The sequence below is a fragment of the Calypte anna genome, chromosome 2 (assembly GCF_003957555.1).
Source record: "Calypte anna isolate BGI_N300 chromosome 2, bCalAnn1_v1.p, whole genome shotgun sequence".
In the NCBI taxonomy this organism is placed as follows: domain Eukaryota; kingdom Metazoa; phylum Chordata; class Aves; order Apodiformes; family Trochilidae; genus Calypte; species Calypte anna.
Window position 1 is genome coordinate 117,048,648 of NC_044245.1, and position 20,283 is coordinate 117,068,930.

General features: G+C 36.5%; 1 protein-coding gene across 1 annotated transcript in view; it reads right to left on the minus strand.

Annotated features, from left to right (window-relative positions):
- ARFGEF1 (ADP ribosylation factor guanine nucleotide exchange factor 1) overlaps positions 1 to 20,283 on the minus strand; it is an 87,608-nt gene that overhangs the window by 30,863 nt on the left and 36,462 nt on the right. The window contains exons 5-15 of the mRNA XM_008501767.2: positions 14,845 to 15,024; positions 13,963 to 14,236; positions 13,295 to 13,405; positions 12,482 to 12,654; positions 11,354 to 11,487; positions 7,953 to 8,187; positions 3,780 to 3,879; positions 3,520 to 3,659; positions 2,910 to 3,018; positions 1,746 to 1,947; positions 585 to 696 (exon numbers count right to left, since the gene is read on the minus strand). Coding sequence (XP_008499989.1) covers positions 585 to 696; positions 1,746 to 1,947; positions 2,910 to 3,018; positions 3,520 to 3,659; positions 3,780 to 3,879; positions 7,953 to 8,187; positions 11,354 to 11,487; positions 12,482 to 12,654; positions 13,295 to 13,405; positions 13,963 to 14,236; positions 14,845 to 15,024 — 1,770 coding nt within the window. The remainder of the gene's footprint in view (positions 1 to 584; positions 697 to 1,745; positions 1,948 to 2,909; positions 3,019 to 3,519; positions 3,660 to 3,779; positions 3,880 to 7,952; positions 8,188 to 11,353; positions 11,488 to 12,481; positions 12,655 to 13,294; positions 13,406 to 13,962; positions 14,237 to 14,844; positions 15,025 to 20,283) is intronic.

Here is a 20,283-nt window from a genome sequence, read left to right on the forward strand (position 1 = left end):
TTCCTTAGAAAACAGTGAATGTGGCTACTAATGGTGCAGACTGCCATTTTCAGAAAGCTAAGTTTCTAATGATAAAACCAACATGAGATACTCCCATCCTCCTCAGCCAGATACTGCAGAACCCTTCCAAGTTCAGCAACAGCTGCTTGCTGTAAATAAAATCAAGAAACTAATCTAGATTAAATAACTTCCCTCTGGGAAGCAGTAAAAATACTTTCATGTTGCTGTGCCATGCTATTTTTTAGCTGCCTGTGAAGGACAGTTACTTCTGGCAGTCCCTTATTGTATATACTAAAGTATATACAATTTAGTAAGTTTCTCCTAGCTATACTAGCAACTATGTATGAATTTTGAGTCGGGTCAAGGAGGTCACTTTTTTTCCTTACACTTTGCTGAAGTGCAGGATGCATATAGTACAGGGACAGGTCTAATGCATACTCCAGATTCCTTGAGTGAAGAGAGAGGTTTCCTTTTCTTCGTTGTACAATAATATTGAACACTTTAAACCACTATAGTGTGATGTGCAACTAGTATAGACACATCAGCATGAGGAAAAACAACCACTAGAAAAGAAGTTTCCTTACTGAATCTAATCTTTCCTCTTGATGCAAGAACTGAGCAATATCTTCAGGGGTAGTGCCAAGCATTCCTTGTTCTTGCAGGTATTGAATCCCCCTCTTTGGTTTCTTATTGAATCTGTACAATTGAGATCAGAATAAATGATAGTTAACCCTTTCACCCATGCACAAAGTCATACCAACTTAAGTAGAAAGATTTAATAATTCTGGATGAGGTACTGAAAATCTGTGTATTCAATATTTTTCCTTTATCAAACTGGGCATTAGATAGGAATGAGCTATTCCCTTCTGTAACTGTTCCCTTCACCACTGGATAATTGTGTCATTTTTTCCCCTGTAAAAAGCCATCTCTCTGCTACACAGCAGCCAGCATGGCATTCAAGCAACTCCAAGTAAGGAGAGCTAAACAGTGTAATTTATTCTGGCACTCCAAGAAAAAAATCATTCAAAGAAATAGCAAAGTCTTGGCTTTGGAAGGAACAATTATGTTCTGTTGCTTTTTATTTTAATCAGTATGAAACAGTCAAGAAGTCTATGAGTTGTCTGTAGGAGTAGAAATGAATGCACAAGACAAAGAACCAGGTAAGGGAATGAAACTGAAACCCCAAAGGACTAAGGCATGTTTGTTCAGGGTCTGAGAACTGATAACTATATGCAAAAATAAGTTTCCTATAGTAAAATTCAGCCATCACAAGGCTGAAATAACAGGTAAGATATACGTCAGACTGCACTGAGAAATTTTACTATCCTCCAGTTTTAATTATGGCAAGTTATTTAATCAGAAGGAAGCATTCTGATCCTATTTAGGCACTTTTATCAGAAATGTGTACACTAGAACAGGTTGTATTCAACTGATCACATGATTTCAAATGTTCTTTTTATCCATATATAAAAATCTTATTTTTAGAAAAGCAGGTCTGGAGAAAAAAGAACAAACATTCAGAGTACTCATCTTCTAGCTGTGAGGAATTAGGTTAACACAAAACACTGTTGACAGGCTCCAAAGGGGACACCATTCAGCACTCTTTCACCAGAGGAAGTGCTGTTACATCCAGAGTTTTTTTCCTAACACAAGATAAGTATCTATGAGGAGAAGGAAGAAACACCCAGGAATCTTCATAGCTCCAAAAGAATCCACCCTCCCATGGGTGGTAAAAGGGCACTCACAAGTCAATTCCTTGTTCTATTATTTCCTTTTGTTGCTTTAGGACCTCAAACTGCTCTGGGTTGTCAGTGCCAGACATCTGTGTGCTGTAACTGCCAATTCCTGATGAAGCAGTAGAATCCAAGGAATTTAAGCTTCCATATCTGTTAATTGTCTCAGGGTGCTTGGTTTCATTGCTGTCCTGTTCTGTTGGTTTTTCTTGGCCTATAAATTGGAAGCAGTTACACAGATACAAAAGATATACAGTGAAAAAGAAATTAAGATTGCAGGTTGCTCTTCAAATCCTCTGTGAAGGCTTCTAAGACTTAATACTGTTATCATCAATAATTTATTGATTTTTAATAGATATTTTGCTTTTGTTTATGTTGTGCAAATAACAAAAAAAATCACTACAACGTATCAAGAGGGATTCTTTCATTTCATGATATACCAGAAATGTAAGCCTTAAATTACAACTGTAATCTCGAAGCACTTGGAAAAAAATATGACACCTTATAAACCCAATTACAGATCTTTCCTTTGATTTTTAAATCTGATGTTACACGCTATTCTAAGTCATTGAAAGAGTGTGTAAGAGCTTAGGATCACATATGCCAAGGAGCTGGTGCTCTCAGTTTCCAAAAACACCTGTGCAAACCACCTCTATAAAGGTTATTACTTCACCTACCAACTTTCAGTCCTTAATCTGAAAATGCTAACATAAGCTTAATACTTTCCATGTCATTTTAGATTTTTAAAAAAAGAAATGATTTAGTTGTTTCACTGCTAACAGCAATCAAAGTTCTATAGCTATGTATTAATAAATTAAAAAATGCTCTCCATCCAGCTTGCTTTAGGAGTAATTTTATCAATATGAAGTTACAGTAAGAGGAATTTTGTGGTATTTTTAAAATTAGATATACAGAAATGATAGCATTTAGTAATTCTCAGTGTAGTAGCTTTCTAGGGATTAATACAAATTATAAAAGACAACTTAAGACAACTTGTTCAAATGACACCAGTCCAAACTTGCCAATATTTCTACCAAAGAAAAGAAAAGTTTATTTACTCTCTTTTTTGATGCAAGAGCAATCTGGACATTAACAGTATGAAAATACTGGAAACATCAATCAAATTCTTGCAGCAGTTCTTCACTGAAACCAGAAGAAACACAGCTCATGTCTTACCAAGAGTTGTCTGAGAATTGGGATTTACATATTGATCCTTACTCCACTCCACCATGCACTTCAAGATTGATACTAAGCACTCCAATCCTTTTTTTCTCAAGCTTAATTCCTAGAAAAGATATCAAAAGCAATACATGAGTAGAACTGAGTATAGTCTGGGGCACCTCTCCTGGGAAGACAGGCTGAGAGAGCTGGGGTTCTCCAGCCTGGGGAAGAGAAGGCTCTGGGGAGATCTTATAGCAGCCTTCCAGTACTTGAAAGGGCCTGCAGGAAAGCTGGGAAGGGACATTTTGCACGGCCATAAAGCAGCAACAGGACAAGGGGGAACAGCTTCAAACTGGAAGGAGGCAGATTTAGACTGGCTAATTAGGAAGGAATTCTTTACTGTGAGGGTGGTGAGACACTGGAACAGGTTTTCCAGAGAAGCTGTGGATACCCTCTCTCTGGAAATGTCGAAGACCAAGCTGGATGGGACCATGAGCACCCTGGTCTAGTGGCAGGGGTTAGAACTAGATGACATTTAAGGTCCCTTCCAAAGCAAACCATTCTAAAAATCTATGATTCTTTTCCAAGTAACATAAAGCTTCATAAAATTTGTTGGAATTTTTACCTGGACATTGGACATGCCAAGTTCTTGGCTACCCCTTCCTTGAGCAATCTTTGATAAGTCATTCACCAGTCTTTCAAATATATTTGCTGCATTTAAGTCACAATCATAGTTCACGTAAATGTCCACTACGCTCTGGGCATCTATAAACAAAGTGACACTGTCAGATTTTGAACAAAAACTACATCATTCAATAAAAGGCAAGTACAGCTTTGTTCTTTAGCATAAAAATGTAAAAACTAGAACCAAACGGTGCTTAATACCTGCACATATCCTTGTCAGGGTTTGTATAACCATCCACTTATGATCAAATGAGCTAGTAGAAGTTTCCAAGATATACAGGAAAATTTCTTTGAAGAAAACCTAACACATATTCCAGAAAGAGGGAAGAAAAAAAAAATTTATTACAAACAAAGTCACAAACTTTGATGGCTAATATTTGACATAATTATGAAAGCAGCACTTTAGAGGTACAGGAGATAAGAAAAAAGAAGAAGGAAAGAAGGAATTATAACTTATACATGATACATTCAAGTTAGAAATTAGAATTATTACTTATGTACTCCTGGATTTTTTTCCAGGTAAAAAACTTGATTTATATTCTGATCACTCAAAAATAGAACAATTGGGAACTTTGTGAAGCCCTGCAGGATAATTTAGCCTAGCAAGAAACTAAGATGCTGTTAGAGTTCACTTGGAATTATGAAAGGAGATGTATTACCTCACCAGAAAACATTTTCTCTCTGAGGTGATGATTTTATGGCACAAACATAACAAGCAGCTACTTCAGACAATTTAAGAATTGGATATTCATTAGAAGGGAAACATCTTGACAAAAGAATCACTTTCCAGTATTACTGGAAGAAGGGTGCTGGTAAGGCACAGCATTAAAAAATGCATCAGGTCTACTAACCGGAAAGTTACTCTTCCCTAAAAGAGGTATTAATTTTCCCCCAAATCACTTTAGTACAGAGGCTTTTGTTTGGAACAGAGACTATCTTATCCTCTCTCAATCAGTTCCTCACCAAATCCCTTAGTATTATAGCTGAATATTTCAGCTGAGAACACTTAGCAGCTAGGGCAGACTTTTTTCTCACTTCTTCCCTTAGCAGCAGCAACTGCTATAACAGGACATGAACTGAAAATGTGGGACACTACATGGCATTACATCAACCATCCCACACAGCATTACATCACAGTTCTCAACTTCTGAGAGATCACCTCTTCACAGCCAGTTGTGGCTACCAAAGCCACTGACATATGCTTTTTCTAGAATGCTGCCAATAGACTCAAGCCATCAAGCTCCTCTTCTCTGGCAGCAGCATGTGAACATCTAAATATATAAGCACCCTTGGGTTTAATATTGGATATGCTCTTATACCTCAGAATTTTAACAGAATTTTAGGCTATTAGCCAAGTACAGATAAGCATAAGGCTAATTTTGCTTAAAGTCACATGCCTGGGGAAAACGGCAACATTGATTTTTAAGCAACTTTGATGCTCAAAAGCAAAATGCACCAACAATATTATCATTTTATTGGCCTCTTTAGAGAAAATGAGCCACAGAGCACAACCCCAATTGCTAGTCTTAGTAAGGAAAACATCCCTACAAAATATCAGTTCAACACATAGCAGATCAAAGAGTTTTAAGTACTTGTACTAGTTTCAAGACCTAGTACTCAAAGACTACTGACTGATTTTAGCTAAAACTTCGTGTAATCCCGATAGAGGAATAATAAAGATCATGCTATGAGCAATCTTTAGTTATATATCTACTGCTCTATAATTTTTAACTAAAAGGCAGTCATGTTATTTACCCTCTGGAAGAGGGATTTATTTTTCCTCTGGTAGAGAATATAAAATAAGTCGTCACAGATAGAGCAGAGAAAACTATAAATAAAACAAAAAATATAAATAAAAATTAAACCTGGATCTAACCTAGGAAAGACATTTTCTAGAAGGTCTGAATACTATAAAAACTCCTCAAATCTCTAGGTTTCTGAGACAGAGCTTACTTCTTTGCTTCTGGGGCCGACTTTGGACAAGCATATTTTTGAATGAAGTTTCTTAAAACTGTACTGATTATTTGCATTTCTGGTATTTAAAAATTCTCTCTATGTTACCTATTGAAATTTATGTCACAAAATTGAGACTTTATTCCTAGCATATAAGAAACGTAAACCAGAAAAGAGCTAAATATTTTGTTGGATCAACTGAAAAGAAGAAGCTTTGAGAATTTATACATAGCTATGAAAAAGTGGCAAGTGTAGTTAAATGCACCCCAAATCCCCCGATATCTAGGTCTTGATTTTCTACACATACATTAATTTACACATTTAGAGATACAGTTACAGTTCAATCAACAGAACTCAATTTTAAGTCAGAGGGCAGCATTAGCTGAACATTTAAATCCAAGAACCACTTTGAGGGCCACTTGCAAAAAACTCTGAAACTGTTATTTCAAAATATCCCAAAAATTTCTTACACAGATGAAGAATGCAGCCTCAGTCCCAAAATATATAGATTTTGCACATTATAAATGAGAGCATATGGCTCTCCTTACAGCTCCAAGACATTAACTGAATGTAAATTTATCTACTTGTCTACCCACGTGTTCTGGGTAACCTTTAGGATCAGTAGCTGAAAGAAGAGGAATTCTCACAAGCAGGAAAAAGAACATTTCTAGAATTTGCTGTCCCTCCTGCTTTGAATGGATGGATACTTTGGCTTTCACATTTGTGAGGAAGAAACAGAGCCCTGCCATGTTGGGCTGATCTAGCATAGTCTAGAATCTGCTAAGATACTGTAGGTTATCCTATATCCAGTTTTCCTCAGACAGACCTTCATTTTCTGCTTGGAATTGGAGGAAAGGTTTGCAACAATAGAAGCTCATCAAATTTCTGTCAGGGAAGCTGGATTGCAATGCATTTACCACCTACACACTGACTTGTAAGATATGTGAGCACATAGTGAGTCCAACACTTTCTGAGAAGCAAGCTGTGCAACTCAAGAGCTGCTCAGCCCAGTCTGATGTGCTCAACGCTGCAAATTCACTACAGTCATATAGAGCACACACAGTTTGTCCTGAAAGTCTTCAAAATACATCATAATTTCACAGTACATGAATGAATCATGTATCAATCATCAAAGCTGTTTATCTATCCAAGCTATGTTTAAAGAAATATTGGAAATCCTATTGTTTCTTCTGCAAAAAGACTTCAAAATAACTCAGTAAGTGATCAGGACACAATTCCCTTTTTTTGTGGTACTAGCAAAATGAGGTTCTTCCTCCAAAGCTGCCACAACATGAAAAATTACACAATAATATCCATAGATGAAGAAGTCTGTGAATTCAAGGTCCTTTTAACAGCAACATTACCATCATTTCTCAGCATCTTTTCATGTACTTAACCTCCACTCTTATGGGGCAATTCAAAGGCCTCAGTATTTGCATCACCTCCCAAAACATAAAATTACAAAAATGACCAGCAGGAACACACTGCATACACTGCTATGAGTCAAGGAGCTAAACAGTGACCTTCTGAGACCTGAGGAAGTAAAATCATCTTTTTCATGACATACATTGATAATAGGTCCCGATATACAAAGGGAAGTGGTCTCAATTATCCAACAGCTAGAGAAGGAAATCAGTTCAAGTGACCTCAAAGAGAATCCACAATGCATTTCAAGTCACTAATTTTTATTCAAGAATTCCTTTGCAAAACCATGTATCACATAGTCTTTTCATAAGTGTGCTCAATTTCTTCATTTGTATTACGTAGGGTAGAGCTAAAGCTTTCTAAGGACATTACTGAGCACTGATTGGACCAAGCTTATTCAGAAGCTTACTAATTTCTCAATTTCAGAATCATTCTGTGATAAATACTGGGCTACAGCCAATTTATAATTTGTTTTTTAAATGAAGGTAACCAGCTTACATAGTAATAGTAATGAGTAAGCTATAATTTCCAAAATTCACCTCAATCACGAACAGTAAAAGCATGTTTTACATAATAAAATTTCTTATGTTATGGCCTAATATTAAGTGTTGAAATGGCCTACTTCTTTATTAGGCACTTCATTGAAAAATATGATGGAAAATTTTTTTTTAACAATCCCACAAATGTTTATCCCATCACTTTCCACCAAAGAAAACACTATTGCAAGGGTTACGTTACTTCTGACATTATAGAGCAGTTAAGTTTTCCAAATAAATGTTATTTTCCTCAAAGAGGGCTTTGAGGGCAAGCAAGTCCATTACCACTTAGTGAAAAAGAGCCTCTATACATTTAAAAATCTGGCAAGTTTAAAGCATAACCTGAGATACAGGAAGAAAAACATTTCTCTAAGCAAGACTTGAGCTACATACAAACATAATCACATGCTCACTTGAATGCCCTCCCCTTCCCCTTTAAGTTAGAAAGTTGTGAACATACCTCAATCTGCATCTTTAGATGAGTCTTAAAGTTTGAGAGGAGGGTAAGAAATATGGAAAGTGAAAGCTCAAAAACCTCTGGAACTGATGAGACTCCATTTTTTGAAAGTGCAACACAAAGGTACTGCTTAATAGCATTAATAAACATCTCGTTTGTCCTGAAGACAGGCCCTGCATTTTGCAGAATTGAAAGAAGCAACTGCAATGAAAGGATCTTCGATCGCAGTTCATGAGATCTAGAATAAAACAATGCAGTGTATCAGCCCAGGGAAAGTCATAAAAATTAAAACATTCTCTTGAAAAGTCAATACACCACAATGATTTTGTAAGTGAAACGTTCATGAAATAAATTCAAATTTGACACACCCCATCTAAAATTTCCAGCCCATCTACATAACCCTGACTACCAAAATGTGGAAATTCTTCCTCTGCCTCTATTTCCCACCAGTATGGAAAGAGAGCTGAAAGACCATAACAGACAACAGCTGTTCTTGCCTGATTTACTTCCTCCCAACACTGAAATCTCTTTTCTCAAATAAGACTATTTTTTAACTGTTTATCAGCTACTGGCTCCATCTCACTCCAGGAGCAGCTAAGATAGACAGTGTGCATTTTTTAAGCATGGAAGTAGCAAAGTCAGGCAAGTGCAGTATTCTCAAGTATTCAACAGTAATGTTATACTTCTTAGAGACTGAAGTAAGCTAGGATTCATGTCAGAATTGTGCTACCATTTATTCTTTAAAAAAGAAAAAAAAAAGCAAAAAGAGAAAACAACAAAAAGCCCTAAAACCAGCTACAGAAAAAGGTGTGAAGGAAATCTGCATCCATGAAAAATATAATGGAATTTAAACAGCATTCTGGGTGAAAGCATTCTCTCCTTAAGACTCTTGATGCTCCTTCCCACTTCTCACCATCTCAAGAAAGAATACAGTTCTTCTGAAGTACATGCATAGACACAAATGGCTTTCCCAACAAGACAGTCCATAGCTTTCATTAAACAACCACCTACTGACAAGAAATCAACCATGAAACAGTAACAGGAAATTTTTCATGCAGTACAGCCCAAACACAGTAAGGTGCATTTCAAGTCAATCAGTGACACACACAATAGCCAGGCATTTGCTGTATACTGCAAATATACAAACTTAATGGGAAAAAACCCAAGTCATTCCAGTTTAGCTAAAAACAAAAATTCAAATTAATAACAAGTATGTTGTAAATAAACTCAATGATTTCTGCATATTGGCAAGGTGGAATGGGGAGGAGAAATAAATCTGGAAACATGTCAAACTCAAAGAACATAACCTCAAACTGAAGACTTTTTGGCTAGAGACACTTTTGAGAAGCAAAACATAGCCAGTCAGACTGAGTGGGGAATTTGTTCCTTCTGTTCCTCCTAATGGGCTGCAGGTCAAAGTTAATGCCCCAAAACAGCTCCCTGTAGGAGTTCTTCAAGCAAATGCCTGGCTCTGGACACTGCACAGCTGCATGGAACCTGGAACTTAACATAACCATCTCCTCTGATGCAAAACAGCATGTGAACAGACCATACTTTGCTATGAAACAGTAATTCATATATCAAGAGAATTCAAATCATAAAGAAAATATTAAATGTGGCCTACTTCCAGCAAGTGCCAGCTTACAAGTGCAGTCCAGACCTGCTGGCCTTACTGATTCAGTGTTATGGGTAAAACCCACTTAATTTAAAACAACTTTAAAGACTAAAATCTAGTATTGAGCCTTCAACACATTTCTTCTCCATCTTATTTAATTCCAGGGAAGGAGACAGAAATTAAGCAGGTTCCTAGGAAGCACAAACTTGATCTCTATTCCCAGCTTTGTGATTATAAGCTACAGCTCAGTGTCCAGTTACCTAAAAATTAAAGATTTTTTAATTACAGACTTCACAGTTGATTTCATTGGAAAGAACTTTTAAAGAGGCAGTAAAGACTTTTTAAAAAAATTGTAGGTATCATATGTCTCCTCTCCTAATGACAGTATTTTTGTAATAGTTCAAAAAGCCATCAATGCCTCAGAACCACTGATAAATTCTAGGTGTTTCTCCAAACACAGGATGTCTCTGAATGCCTTTGCACTTAATTTCTGTTGCCTTAAACACTATTTCCTCCAATCTGTTCTATATGAAGAGTTTAGTCAGTTCTAATACAAACATCAAGGACTCCATGGATTCCAAGTGAAGCTATGGCTGCTCCTCCCCTTTGGAATAAAGCTTTTAATAAATTGACAGTCTTTACCCCAGAGAATCCACTAAAATTCCAAGATTTTCAAGGCATTTCCTGGAAGACAAATTCTCAAAAACAGGGAGGAAAAACCTCATGCCTCACTCCTCATTCTTGAATGGTTTTACTTTCCATAATGCATCACTAGATAACGATTTGAAAATGGTTCCAGACTAACCCTTCAAAACCTTTTCTACTACATATTTTTTTCTGCTTATTAAGTCCATGACACATATCAGTGACTAAATTAAACTGTCATACAGTTACCTGCTTTGAAAGTTAGACACTGAAACAGTAAAGCTGTTTCTACTTTGAAGAACATCAGGCCTTACATTGTCATCAGAATCCATACCACAGTTTTAAGATTTTAGGAAAAAAAAGCATTCCTCTTGAAAATTACTACCAATTGTTCCCAGTGTGCAAAAAAATATGTATATAAATTCTACCAGAGATCAAAAAAGCAAAGTTCTTTGCTAACATTCAGAACTAACACTGCCATCCAACTACAGAGAGGAATATTTTTTTTTTTTTGCTTACAACAAACAGTTCTCTAAACCAAACGGAAAACATGGAATCTTCAAAGAACAAGATTTCCAAAACTGCCAAATGAATACTTGGTTTTAAGAAATTTGTGTCCAAAGTGTCCAGTCGGAGCAAAAGAATAAAACAATATCACATTCATCATAACTGGTATCCTACTAAACCGAGGAGCTTCTATTAAGATGAAGTAGAGTTGGGTGTGTGGACTGGATACCTAATATTCAAGGGATGTAAGAAACACTGAGGCATAAACAGTAATGGTTATGAATGGAGGTATTAAAAGCAGAGCAATATTAGCCAACACTAAAAATACCTGAAGATCTCCTTCACAGACCCTTCTGAAAAGCATTATGAAGGACAACTAGGAAAAATATTACCATTTACAGGAAGTGTAAGTATTGTTAAGGAACTTCTAAACATAGAAGGGTAAGAAGCAGCTGCTTTCATTTGCCACACAAAAGATGCATTAAAACATAAAAGTACCTTCCTTCAAAATTTCTAGGTTCTTTTCACCATCCCATTACCTCATCAATAACTGAGAACACTCAAAAATAGTTACATAGGTTTTTTTTGTTTCAATCAGAAAAGATTCATGATGAGAACTCTTTCTCATGCCACTTACTTTGGATCTGGTGGCCCATCTGACAGGGGCTTCATGGAGAGTTTACACAGTGACCTGAATACAAGGAAGGCATCCTTTTGTAAAATGTGGGAAAACTTAGCACCAGGGGTAGGTCCTGAAGAATTTCCAGATTCCTAAAGAAGTTAACATATTTCAGTATCCCGTTTTGCATTAGCAGGGTGTGCAGGGAAATCCCCACCTCCTAGCAACAAGAAGCTAACGTATCATACAAACAAAACCAATTCACTCTATTTAACTTTGTGGTCTCAAGACTAAACTAAAACAACAAAACATCCTGTATTCCAGTTAAAATGAACAGAATCACCAATACAGACTGTCATCTCAGTAAAAAGTCTGAATTAATTAAAGACTGTCATAAAATTAGGTAGATCAAGTTTAAGGTAACTTGCAGTGCATTGTATTCAGACATTTTCAGTAGATAACTAGTTTTTAAAAAATTGACATTTTAGTAGAATGCAATTAGTGACAAATCTGTGACATACAACTGGTAAAATTTCTGTGGCAGAATAATCACTCCTATTACTAAGTCTTTCTAATTATGTATTGTTGATCCTTATATAAGCAACACATTCAATGTTAATCTACCATTTGTATGGCATATGTGACCACAGCTTTTTAAGCTTAAAATCTATTATTTCCAAGCCTAATTATACTGTACACTTTGATAGCAGATATCCTTTGTCAGCTGATAGCACATACACACTGAGATCTGATACAAAAGAGCAAGTACATTTTCACATCTTTTTTTGTAATGAAAATCAGACCCTCTCAGACATGAAACTTTATCTGAAATCATTGCAGTAAGGTCATTCTATAGGCTTGAGATATCTATCATTTGAAAAGAGCACACTGTAATTATACAAGTATAATTGGCTTATGTTCTTCACTATGTATATTGAATGCTAGTTTTACAGCTTCTCAAGAGAACTTAAAAAAAAATGGAAATGAGTTTTCTAATCTTGGAACACTGTAGTATATGGGGCAGCTACAGAATCACCCAAGTGATGTTTTTTATGAAATTATATTAAACACTGCCTGCACATGTGCTGGACGACACTTTAAATACATCACTTTTTCCAGTATTTCCTAATTTATAACTGCCTGTACCTGAGTATCGTTGGAAGAGACAGATAATCTGTCATCAGGTAAAGATGGTGTATAAGCAACAGAAATTGGAGTCCCTGGAATTCCATTTGCTTGAATGTTTTCACTGTCACTGCCATCCTCTAATGTTACAATTGTGCCATCACCACTTGAACTTTCAGCGGTCCCTTCCACATCTATCAGAAAAGATATTATAAATTATATTATAAACAAATGTTACATGAGAAAGCAAATTAAAATGAGCCTTTAAATATGATACTTAAACATTAAAAGAATCAGAAGCAAAGTATCATAAGGAGGAGGTTAAGTCAGAATTTACATGGCACTGTACAACTAAAAACACACTCTTATTTCTCACTGATGAAAATTACAATAAAAAATGACTTGTAACTTTATATTTCCAGGTACATCATTCTACCAAGTGTCCAGGAAGTAACAGGGGGAAAAAAACTTGCTAATTTGATATACACTTTCCACCAAACTGAAAAATGCAGTACTATACTAATACTACAGAGAAAGGCTACTACAGATAAAGAGTTTATATGGAAACAAAACAGAAAAATAAAAGGAACAAGAATTTGTATTTTAAAAAGAGCGTTAGCCTCTAGTACAGAGAGCATAAATTAAGGTATCAGATCTTGTCCATTTTACTACTAAATAATGCACAGCTAAAGCCAGACGATTGAAACTGTTTTCTTCAGCAGGTGTTACTTAAATAGACATACTTTAGTTAAATGTTCAGAAGTGTTAAAATAATTTTTAATATCAAGATTCAGACTGCAGTCGCTATTCACTAGACAGAGATTAACATAATACCTCCAACTACTATGTTCACCATTTCCTGCACAATACTTTCTACAATTTCTTGTGCCTTCTCTTCATACTCATTTTCACCATCATACGTTCCTCCATCAGCTTTAGAAAGATCTTTAAAAAGAAAAACAAACCCCAACAAATATTAATGAGAAGCTCAGAAATTAATGTGATATTTCATGTGCAGTTAATATTTTGTATTTAAAAACTCAATTACTAATCTATTAATAGAAGAGTATATTAAAAAAAAACAACCCTGTGTTTGGATGCTTTGATAATCGTATTTGCAGAACATAAGCTGTGTTTGACCTATAAATGGTAATTAACCCATTGGCCTATACCAACAAAAGGCATCAATTTTGTATTTTCATGTACAATGGGCACTGAAAACTTACTGGTTTTGAGATGACATTGTCAAAAACTTTCCCAGTATTACATAGATGCAAAGAGGAATCTTTGCAACACTGACTACAACAGGGTGTAGGACTAAACAATACTGGTGATGAAGTATGAAAGTGCTAACAAGGAAAACAGATGTTTTGCATTAGTCAACTATTTGAAACATACACCTGCTTCCATATTTCAGAGAAGAGAAACAAGGACAATCCTCAAGCTTTTCTTTTTACAGACCTTTTCCCTCCCTCCATGAAACAGAAATACACACTGATTACTTTCTGCTGCTGTGGCTTGGTCAGCTTCTGTCTGTTCATTTTCAGCACTAGAAATATCAGATCCATTTTCTGCCTCTATATCTTCTTGAAGGTTCTTGTCCATGTCACTTGTGCTGTGGTCAAGCTCTCTCTCATGTTCTTTGGACAGCTGATCAGCCTGTGCTGGAATATGTCTCAAATGAGGCGACTCAGGCTCATGATGGCTTACTGGAGATTGCTGTAAATGGTGGTGTTGTCTATGTCTTTCCTTTTCCATCTGTTTGGCTTCCTGAAGCTACAAAAACATTGCCATCAGGCCAGAATTTCATTCTCAAAAACTAAAGAGTGAGCTGTATACATATTGTATACATTATTTTATAAACACAAAATCTCTGTGGTCTTTGCTTAAACAGTGCTTTCATAAAGCTGTAACAGTACATGTAAGAACCTGTGGGTGACTAGTACACATTAAAATGTTAAAAAACATAAATTATTACATGAGTGGAAAGGTTTTTTGGATTGTTCTGGGGGCTTTGTTTTAATCATGGATTACTTTTCTCAGTGTTTATTATCACAATATTGGAGCATTTCACTAATATTTCCTGATGCATTCTTACACAGCTAGTGAGGCATCTCTTGACAGCCTGACAATAGAAACTGAAGTTGGATATATCCATTAGAGGACAACTGCAATAAGTTGAAATCCTATACATAACCCCAGCCCACTAGAAACAGTTTCCCACCTACTCCAAAGTGCAAAACACAAGGTAAGATACCAGATCTTTTCTATTCCTCAAGTATGCAAGTTAAGGAAATAAAAAACCTTAACAATAATGACATAAATCACTCAAGCTGAATTGCTTTTAAGAACTGATTTCTATATAAAGATACTGAGATACTCACTGCTTGATTTTCCATACGTGCAAAAATGACATTCAGCATTTGTGTCAGAGTGGCCTTGGCTGTGGTTTGATTTATGAGATTTTTGCTTGCTAGATAGATATTGTAACATGTTCTTACAGCTTGCAGCACAGTTCCTTCGTGGATTTCTATGTGTTGAGATGTTACTGCAGTGAGCAAAGCCTAAATAAATAAACACACAAAAATATTTTTTCCAGTCAAAAGCTTTCTTGTCAAATATTTTGCAAATCAATAAATACCTACATTACTTTAAAAATATAACCAAGCCCATATCTTGAACTGCAGTTCAAGTAAGTTTTTCCATGTACATGTGTAGCCACACTGGGACATCATACAGAGCAGTCACATTAAATTAACAGTGTTTTAATCAACATACCTAGGAAATACATGTTTCATAGCATATAACAGCAAGAAGTAACCAGTTAATGGAGTTTGGTCATAGACTGAGGCTGGGCTACCAGACAGGTAGTTAATAAAAGTCACCCTAGAATTTTCTAGATACAAAACATGAACAACCAACTGACTACCTGATAAAATCTAAAAAGCAATCCAAAGAGTCCAAAAGTGGTTTCACAAATAAATGTAAGTGTGAAAAACAAAGACTGAGTATAAGATTAGGCAGTTATAGCTGAAACAACTTGCCTTTCTACATACTTTATTTGGGTATATGCTAATTTTTTTTGTTGCATTTTCTGTAGAAATGCACTTCTTTCTTTTCACTTGAGCTAATATCTACTTCTCTTTTTTTGCCAAAAATATGCAAATAAACCACTGAAGATCAGGCAACCAAGAAGTAAGGAACACATTATATGAGGTAGAGGTAGACTGGATTAAAGAGTAGAAACAGAGATGAAAGTTGAGGACAGATTCTGAAAACATTGTCAGGTGTGTGTTAAGAGAGTGGAAGGAAAGTGAAAAAGTTTGAGCCACAACAAATATTTTTATATTGAACTCTGTACTCTAATATAAGAAATCAATGAATTTTATGTACTAAAGACTTTGACAGAGTTAATGATTTAGTGGGCTATTTAAGGAAAGTAAGAACTAGAAGCACTGGAAAACTCACACTTTCCTAAGTTTGTCACAGTTCAAGTTATTAAATGTTATGTAATTTACTCATGAAATCATGCCTCACTTCTACTCCTAGCAGGCCATGTAAGGTGCCTTTTTATTCTACCTGTGGTGCCTCAGTGGACATAAATAGGTGTATACATAGATGACTGTGCTTATATTTCTTATTCGAGTGTAACCATCCTGATCTGCATTTCCACTAAACAGCATCTCACACTGCAGTCTGCAAAGCAGCACTGCCTAAATGCCTACTACACGGTTTTTTAATCAAAAATCAAAAGAAAAAATAATCCAAAATCTACTCAACTGATTAAAGAAAAAAAAATTGCAGAGGTAGGTGAACTGTAGTCAATGGTTTCATTAAAGGAGCTTAGGTCTCTGAGCACTGATACTTTTTTTTTTTCCTCCTCAAATTCAGTTTACACGTCACTGGCCTTCTGAAAACCTTCTGAAGGTTGAAAGTTAAGTTGAAATTCATTTGCCCTGTGCAATGATTCAGTACCTCCACAGAACTTACTGATACTCTGCTTCTGCTAATGGAAACATCAGTCAGGTAAGAGGACAGACAAAAGATGTAATATAATCCAGCACTGTATCTGGATTGGGATGAGTGACAAATGGTGGCTATAAGGAGTCCATACTGGAACCAGTACTGTTAAACCAGTACTGTTTAATATCTTCATCAATGACACTGACAGCAGGATTCAGTTCACCCTCAGTAAGTTTGGAGACAACACAAAGCTGAGTGGTGTGGGTGACATGCCTGAGGCATAGAATGCTATTCAGAGGGACCTGGACAAGCTGGAGAAGTTGGCCTGTGTGAACCTCATGAAGTTCAACAAGACCAAATGCAAGACCCTGCACATCAGGTGGTGCAACCCTCAGTATCAAGACAGGCTGGGGGATGAAGGGATTGAGAGCTGTCCTGCCAAGAAGGACTTGGAGGTAGTGAGGGGATGAAAAGCTGGACATGGGTGGGCAATGTGTACTTGCAGCTCAGAACTGTAACCTGGGCTGCATCAAAAGAAGCACAACCAGCAGGTTATGGGAGGTGACTACTCCTCTGCTCTGGTGACACCCCATATGGAGCACTGCATCAAAGCCTGGGGTTCCCAGCACAAGAAAGACAGGAACCTCTTGGAGTGGCTCCAGAGGAAGGCCACAAAAATGATCACAGAATCATAGAATGGTTTGGGCTGGAAGGGATCTTAGAGATCACCTAGTTCCAACCCCCTGCTACTTGGCAGGGACACCTTCCTCTACATTATCAGAAGGAGTAAGTTTAAAAACCACCTTCGGTTTCTCACTTGGAAGATACCATTTAGGATACACAGGTTTATCATTTAGGGCAATAATGAATAGGTACAGGTGGGTGGGGATCAAGTCTCCATCTCTTTTGTTCTAGCTATGTAATTCATAAGTTACTCCTTCATGCCACTTTTTGTCTCCTTACCAAATTCTAAACTACCCAAATTTAAGTATTCCACCTCTATTCAGTGATGTCTTACAGAAAGTTTTCCCCAACTTTTAGTAATATGAGATAATGCCTCATAGTAGAAAAGCTGACAAGGCTTCAGATGGATTATGGGGTTTTTCATTTTAATTGGCTGAAGAGCCTATATTTCTTGAATTTCTTCAGTGTGCTCATTATGACTACTAGATCTTGGCTCTTTTCATGCCACCTGATAAGGGCGTGTGGAGTCAAAGAAATGTTTACACACACACACACAAACACAAACACACCCCTCTTTTAAGATACTAATCCAACTTCACTGAATAGCTTCTATGTAGACTGAAAAATCAGTCTCTCCAGCAGGGAATCTCCTTGCAGATATCTATCTATCTATCTATCTATCTATCTATCTATCTATCTATCTATCTATCTATCTATCTATCTATCAAAGAGTTAAAACACTGCTACAGAGGACCTGACAGTCAGTTCTTTGGTTTTCTTTTCTACTCAGGCACTAGAGACAATTAACCCTAACAATTAAAATACATATTTGTAAAGAATTTTTAACTTTTTTTTTTTTAATATATTTCACATTCTTTCCCATTCAGAGTCATCCTAAGGCTATCAGTCATGCTTACTTCATGTCTCAGAGCCACTTCTCTTCCTCTACTATCACAACTGAGCAGAAATATGAGAAGAAACTTGAGACAGGAAGTATTTTACAATTTCTTACTGACACCATCCTTCCTTCTTGGTAGTTTTAATTAATGGATTTATTTGACTGTATGCCCTAAATATCACCTCATTCTGTATCATAGAAGAGTTCATCACAACTGGCATGACAGCTAATCCCAAGAAACCACAGCTTACAACCAGAAGCAGCAGACCTGCACCTCTGAAACCCGGTTCAACTCACGTTAGAAAATTTATCTTTCCCTTATTTTAGTGCCAGATTACTCCCCAGCCTCACTCTGTAGCCAAACAGCCACTGAATCTACAGCAAGGAAGGAGGATGAGAGGGGAGACAGATGAACAGAAGGCAACCACATCAACAACAGTCCCCAGTTAAGCAGGATTACACAAAGTCTCAAACTTCTGCAGAGCAATGCACATCCTTGAGGGGTGAACAACAAAAGCTGTGACTGCCTCCCAGTCATACACTCTTGCTGCTTACTTTACAACAGGTCTGGGGCATGAAGCTACCCGTGATATTTTAATGGCCATGTATTAATGCAATTAAAACCAAACCAAAAAACTTCTTTGGGTTACGTTTGTTACATTTGGATTATGTTGTTTCAGTAGTGATTTTATTTGATCCAGAATATTAAACACATGCCAGGACAAGGTGGAGGGTAAGACAACATCTAGGAACAAAACCTAGACAGAAAAATCCCGTCTGCAGAGGTTAGAACAACAAAGCTACTGCAGTGGCTCTGCTGACTATGGAGCTGCAGCATCAGGTTGTTCTTTTCCACCATGGTAAAAATTTCTTCCTCAAGGCTTCTTGCAGCTGAGTTCCCACTCATTCTTGTCACACTTAGCTCATCTGTATTCATCCAAATATCTTCTGTGTGAGCTAAGGAGAGAGGTTTAAAGAAAAAGCCTGCTTTCCTTTGCTGTTCTTGAGGCACAGAAGGAAACCTTTGTAAAACCATGACTGAATTTTGGGAAAAATACAGGACACTTAAGTCCTTCAACCACGAAGCAAAAACTACATCAAATAACCTCCACAGATAAATACTTGTTTAACTGATGACAGTTAAAAAAAAAATTTACAAAATGCAGTAATGTAGTCCTCCATGCAGCGTTTCATTTGGGAACAAGGGATAAGATGATCTGCTTTTTTTTCTATTTCCAAATTATTCAATCAATTATGTTAAAGGCCTACACTTACCTAACTTAGTTTACCAGCTCTGAAGACCTATGGGAATCACAGAATTGCTCGGGCTGGAAAAGACCTTCAAGATCATGGAGTCCAACCTTGTCCTACCCCTACTACCCTATTTGTGATAACCCACCACTAAGCCATGTCCCCAGGCACCACATCCAGATAATTTTTAAACACATTCAGGGATGGAGAGTCAACCACCTACACATTCAAGGAACCTTCAGGACAGTTCTCCCTTTGTTGTATTATATTTCCAGAAGATATCTGGGAAGTTGAAGTCCCCATGAGAACAAGAATAAAGACCCTGAGACCTTACCCAACTGTCTATAAAGTATCTTATCCACCTCTTCATCCTGGCTGGGTAGCCTGTAGAATATAGAATACAGGCTACAAAGGTATGAAAAATAGAAAAATACAGAGTTTGCTTCCAGCATGCTCTTACAGTCAAGAGAATTATTTAAATAAACAGTGTCCTAACCTAGATTCTACACCAGATTTTAGCAACAACAGATCATTAATTAACACTTAGTATTTTATTAAAATTATTTTTTTCTATTTAACATAAATTTTAAGACTAAAATTATCTGTATTCACACGCACATGGTCAGTCACCAGCCCTGTATCATACTGAATGATTATGACTGTGGAAACTGCAGAACTATATTCCAATTTCTCCTATGGAAGGCCATATAAAGAATGAAGAATAGAAAGCTTTATTTAGGTTTATCACTGTAAAGTTAGGCGTTCAAAACGAACTAGAATCTAATATGGAATTAAACGGATACCTATTTTGCAAGGAAACATGTTATTTCTCTAAAAAATTAAATTGTAAAATGAAAGGATAACATTTTCAGGTTAAGTAACTGGTCCTAGCCATTAACTCAAGCTAAAAGCCTCAAAATACAAAGATTTGGACAGAAAACCTCTTGCCTCATCATTTTACTTCTCATATCATTCCAGAAGCCTCAGCTCCTTTTATTCTCAGCAGACTTAAGTTTCTTAGGATTTT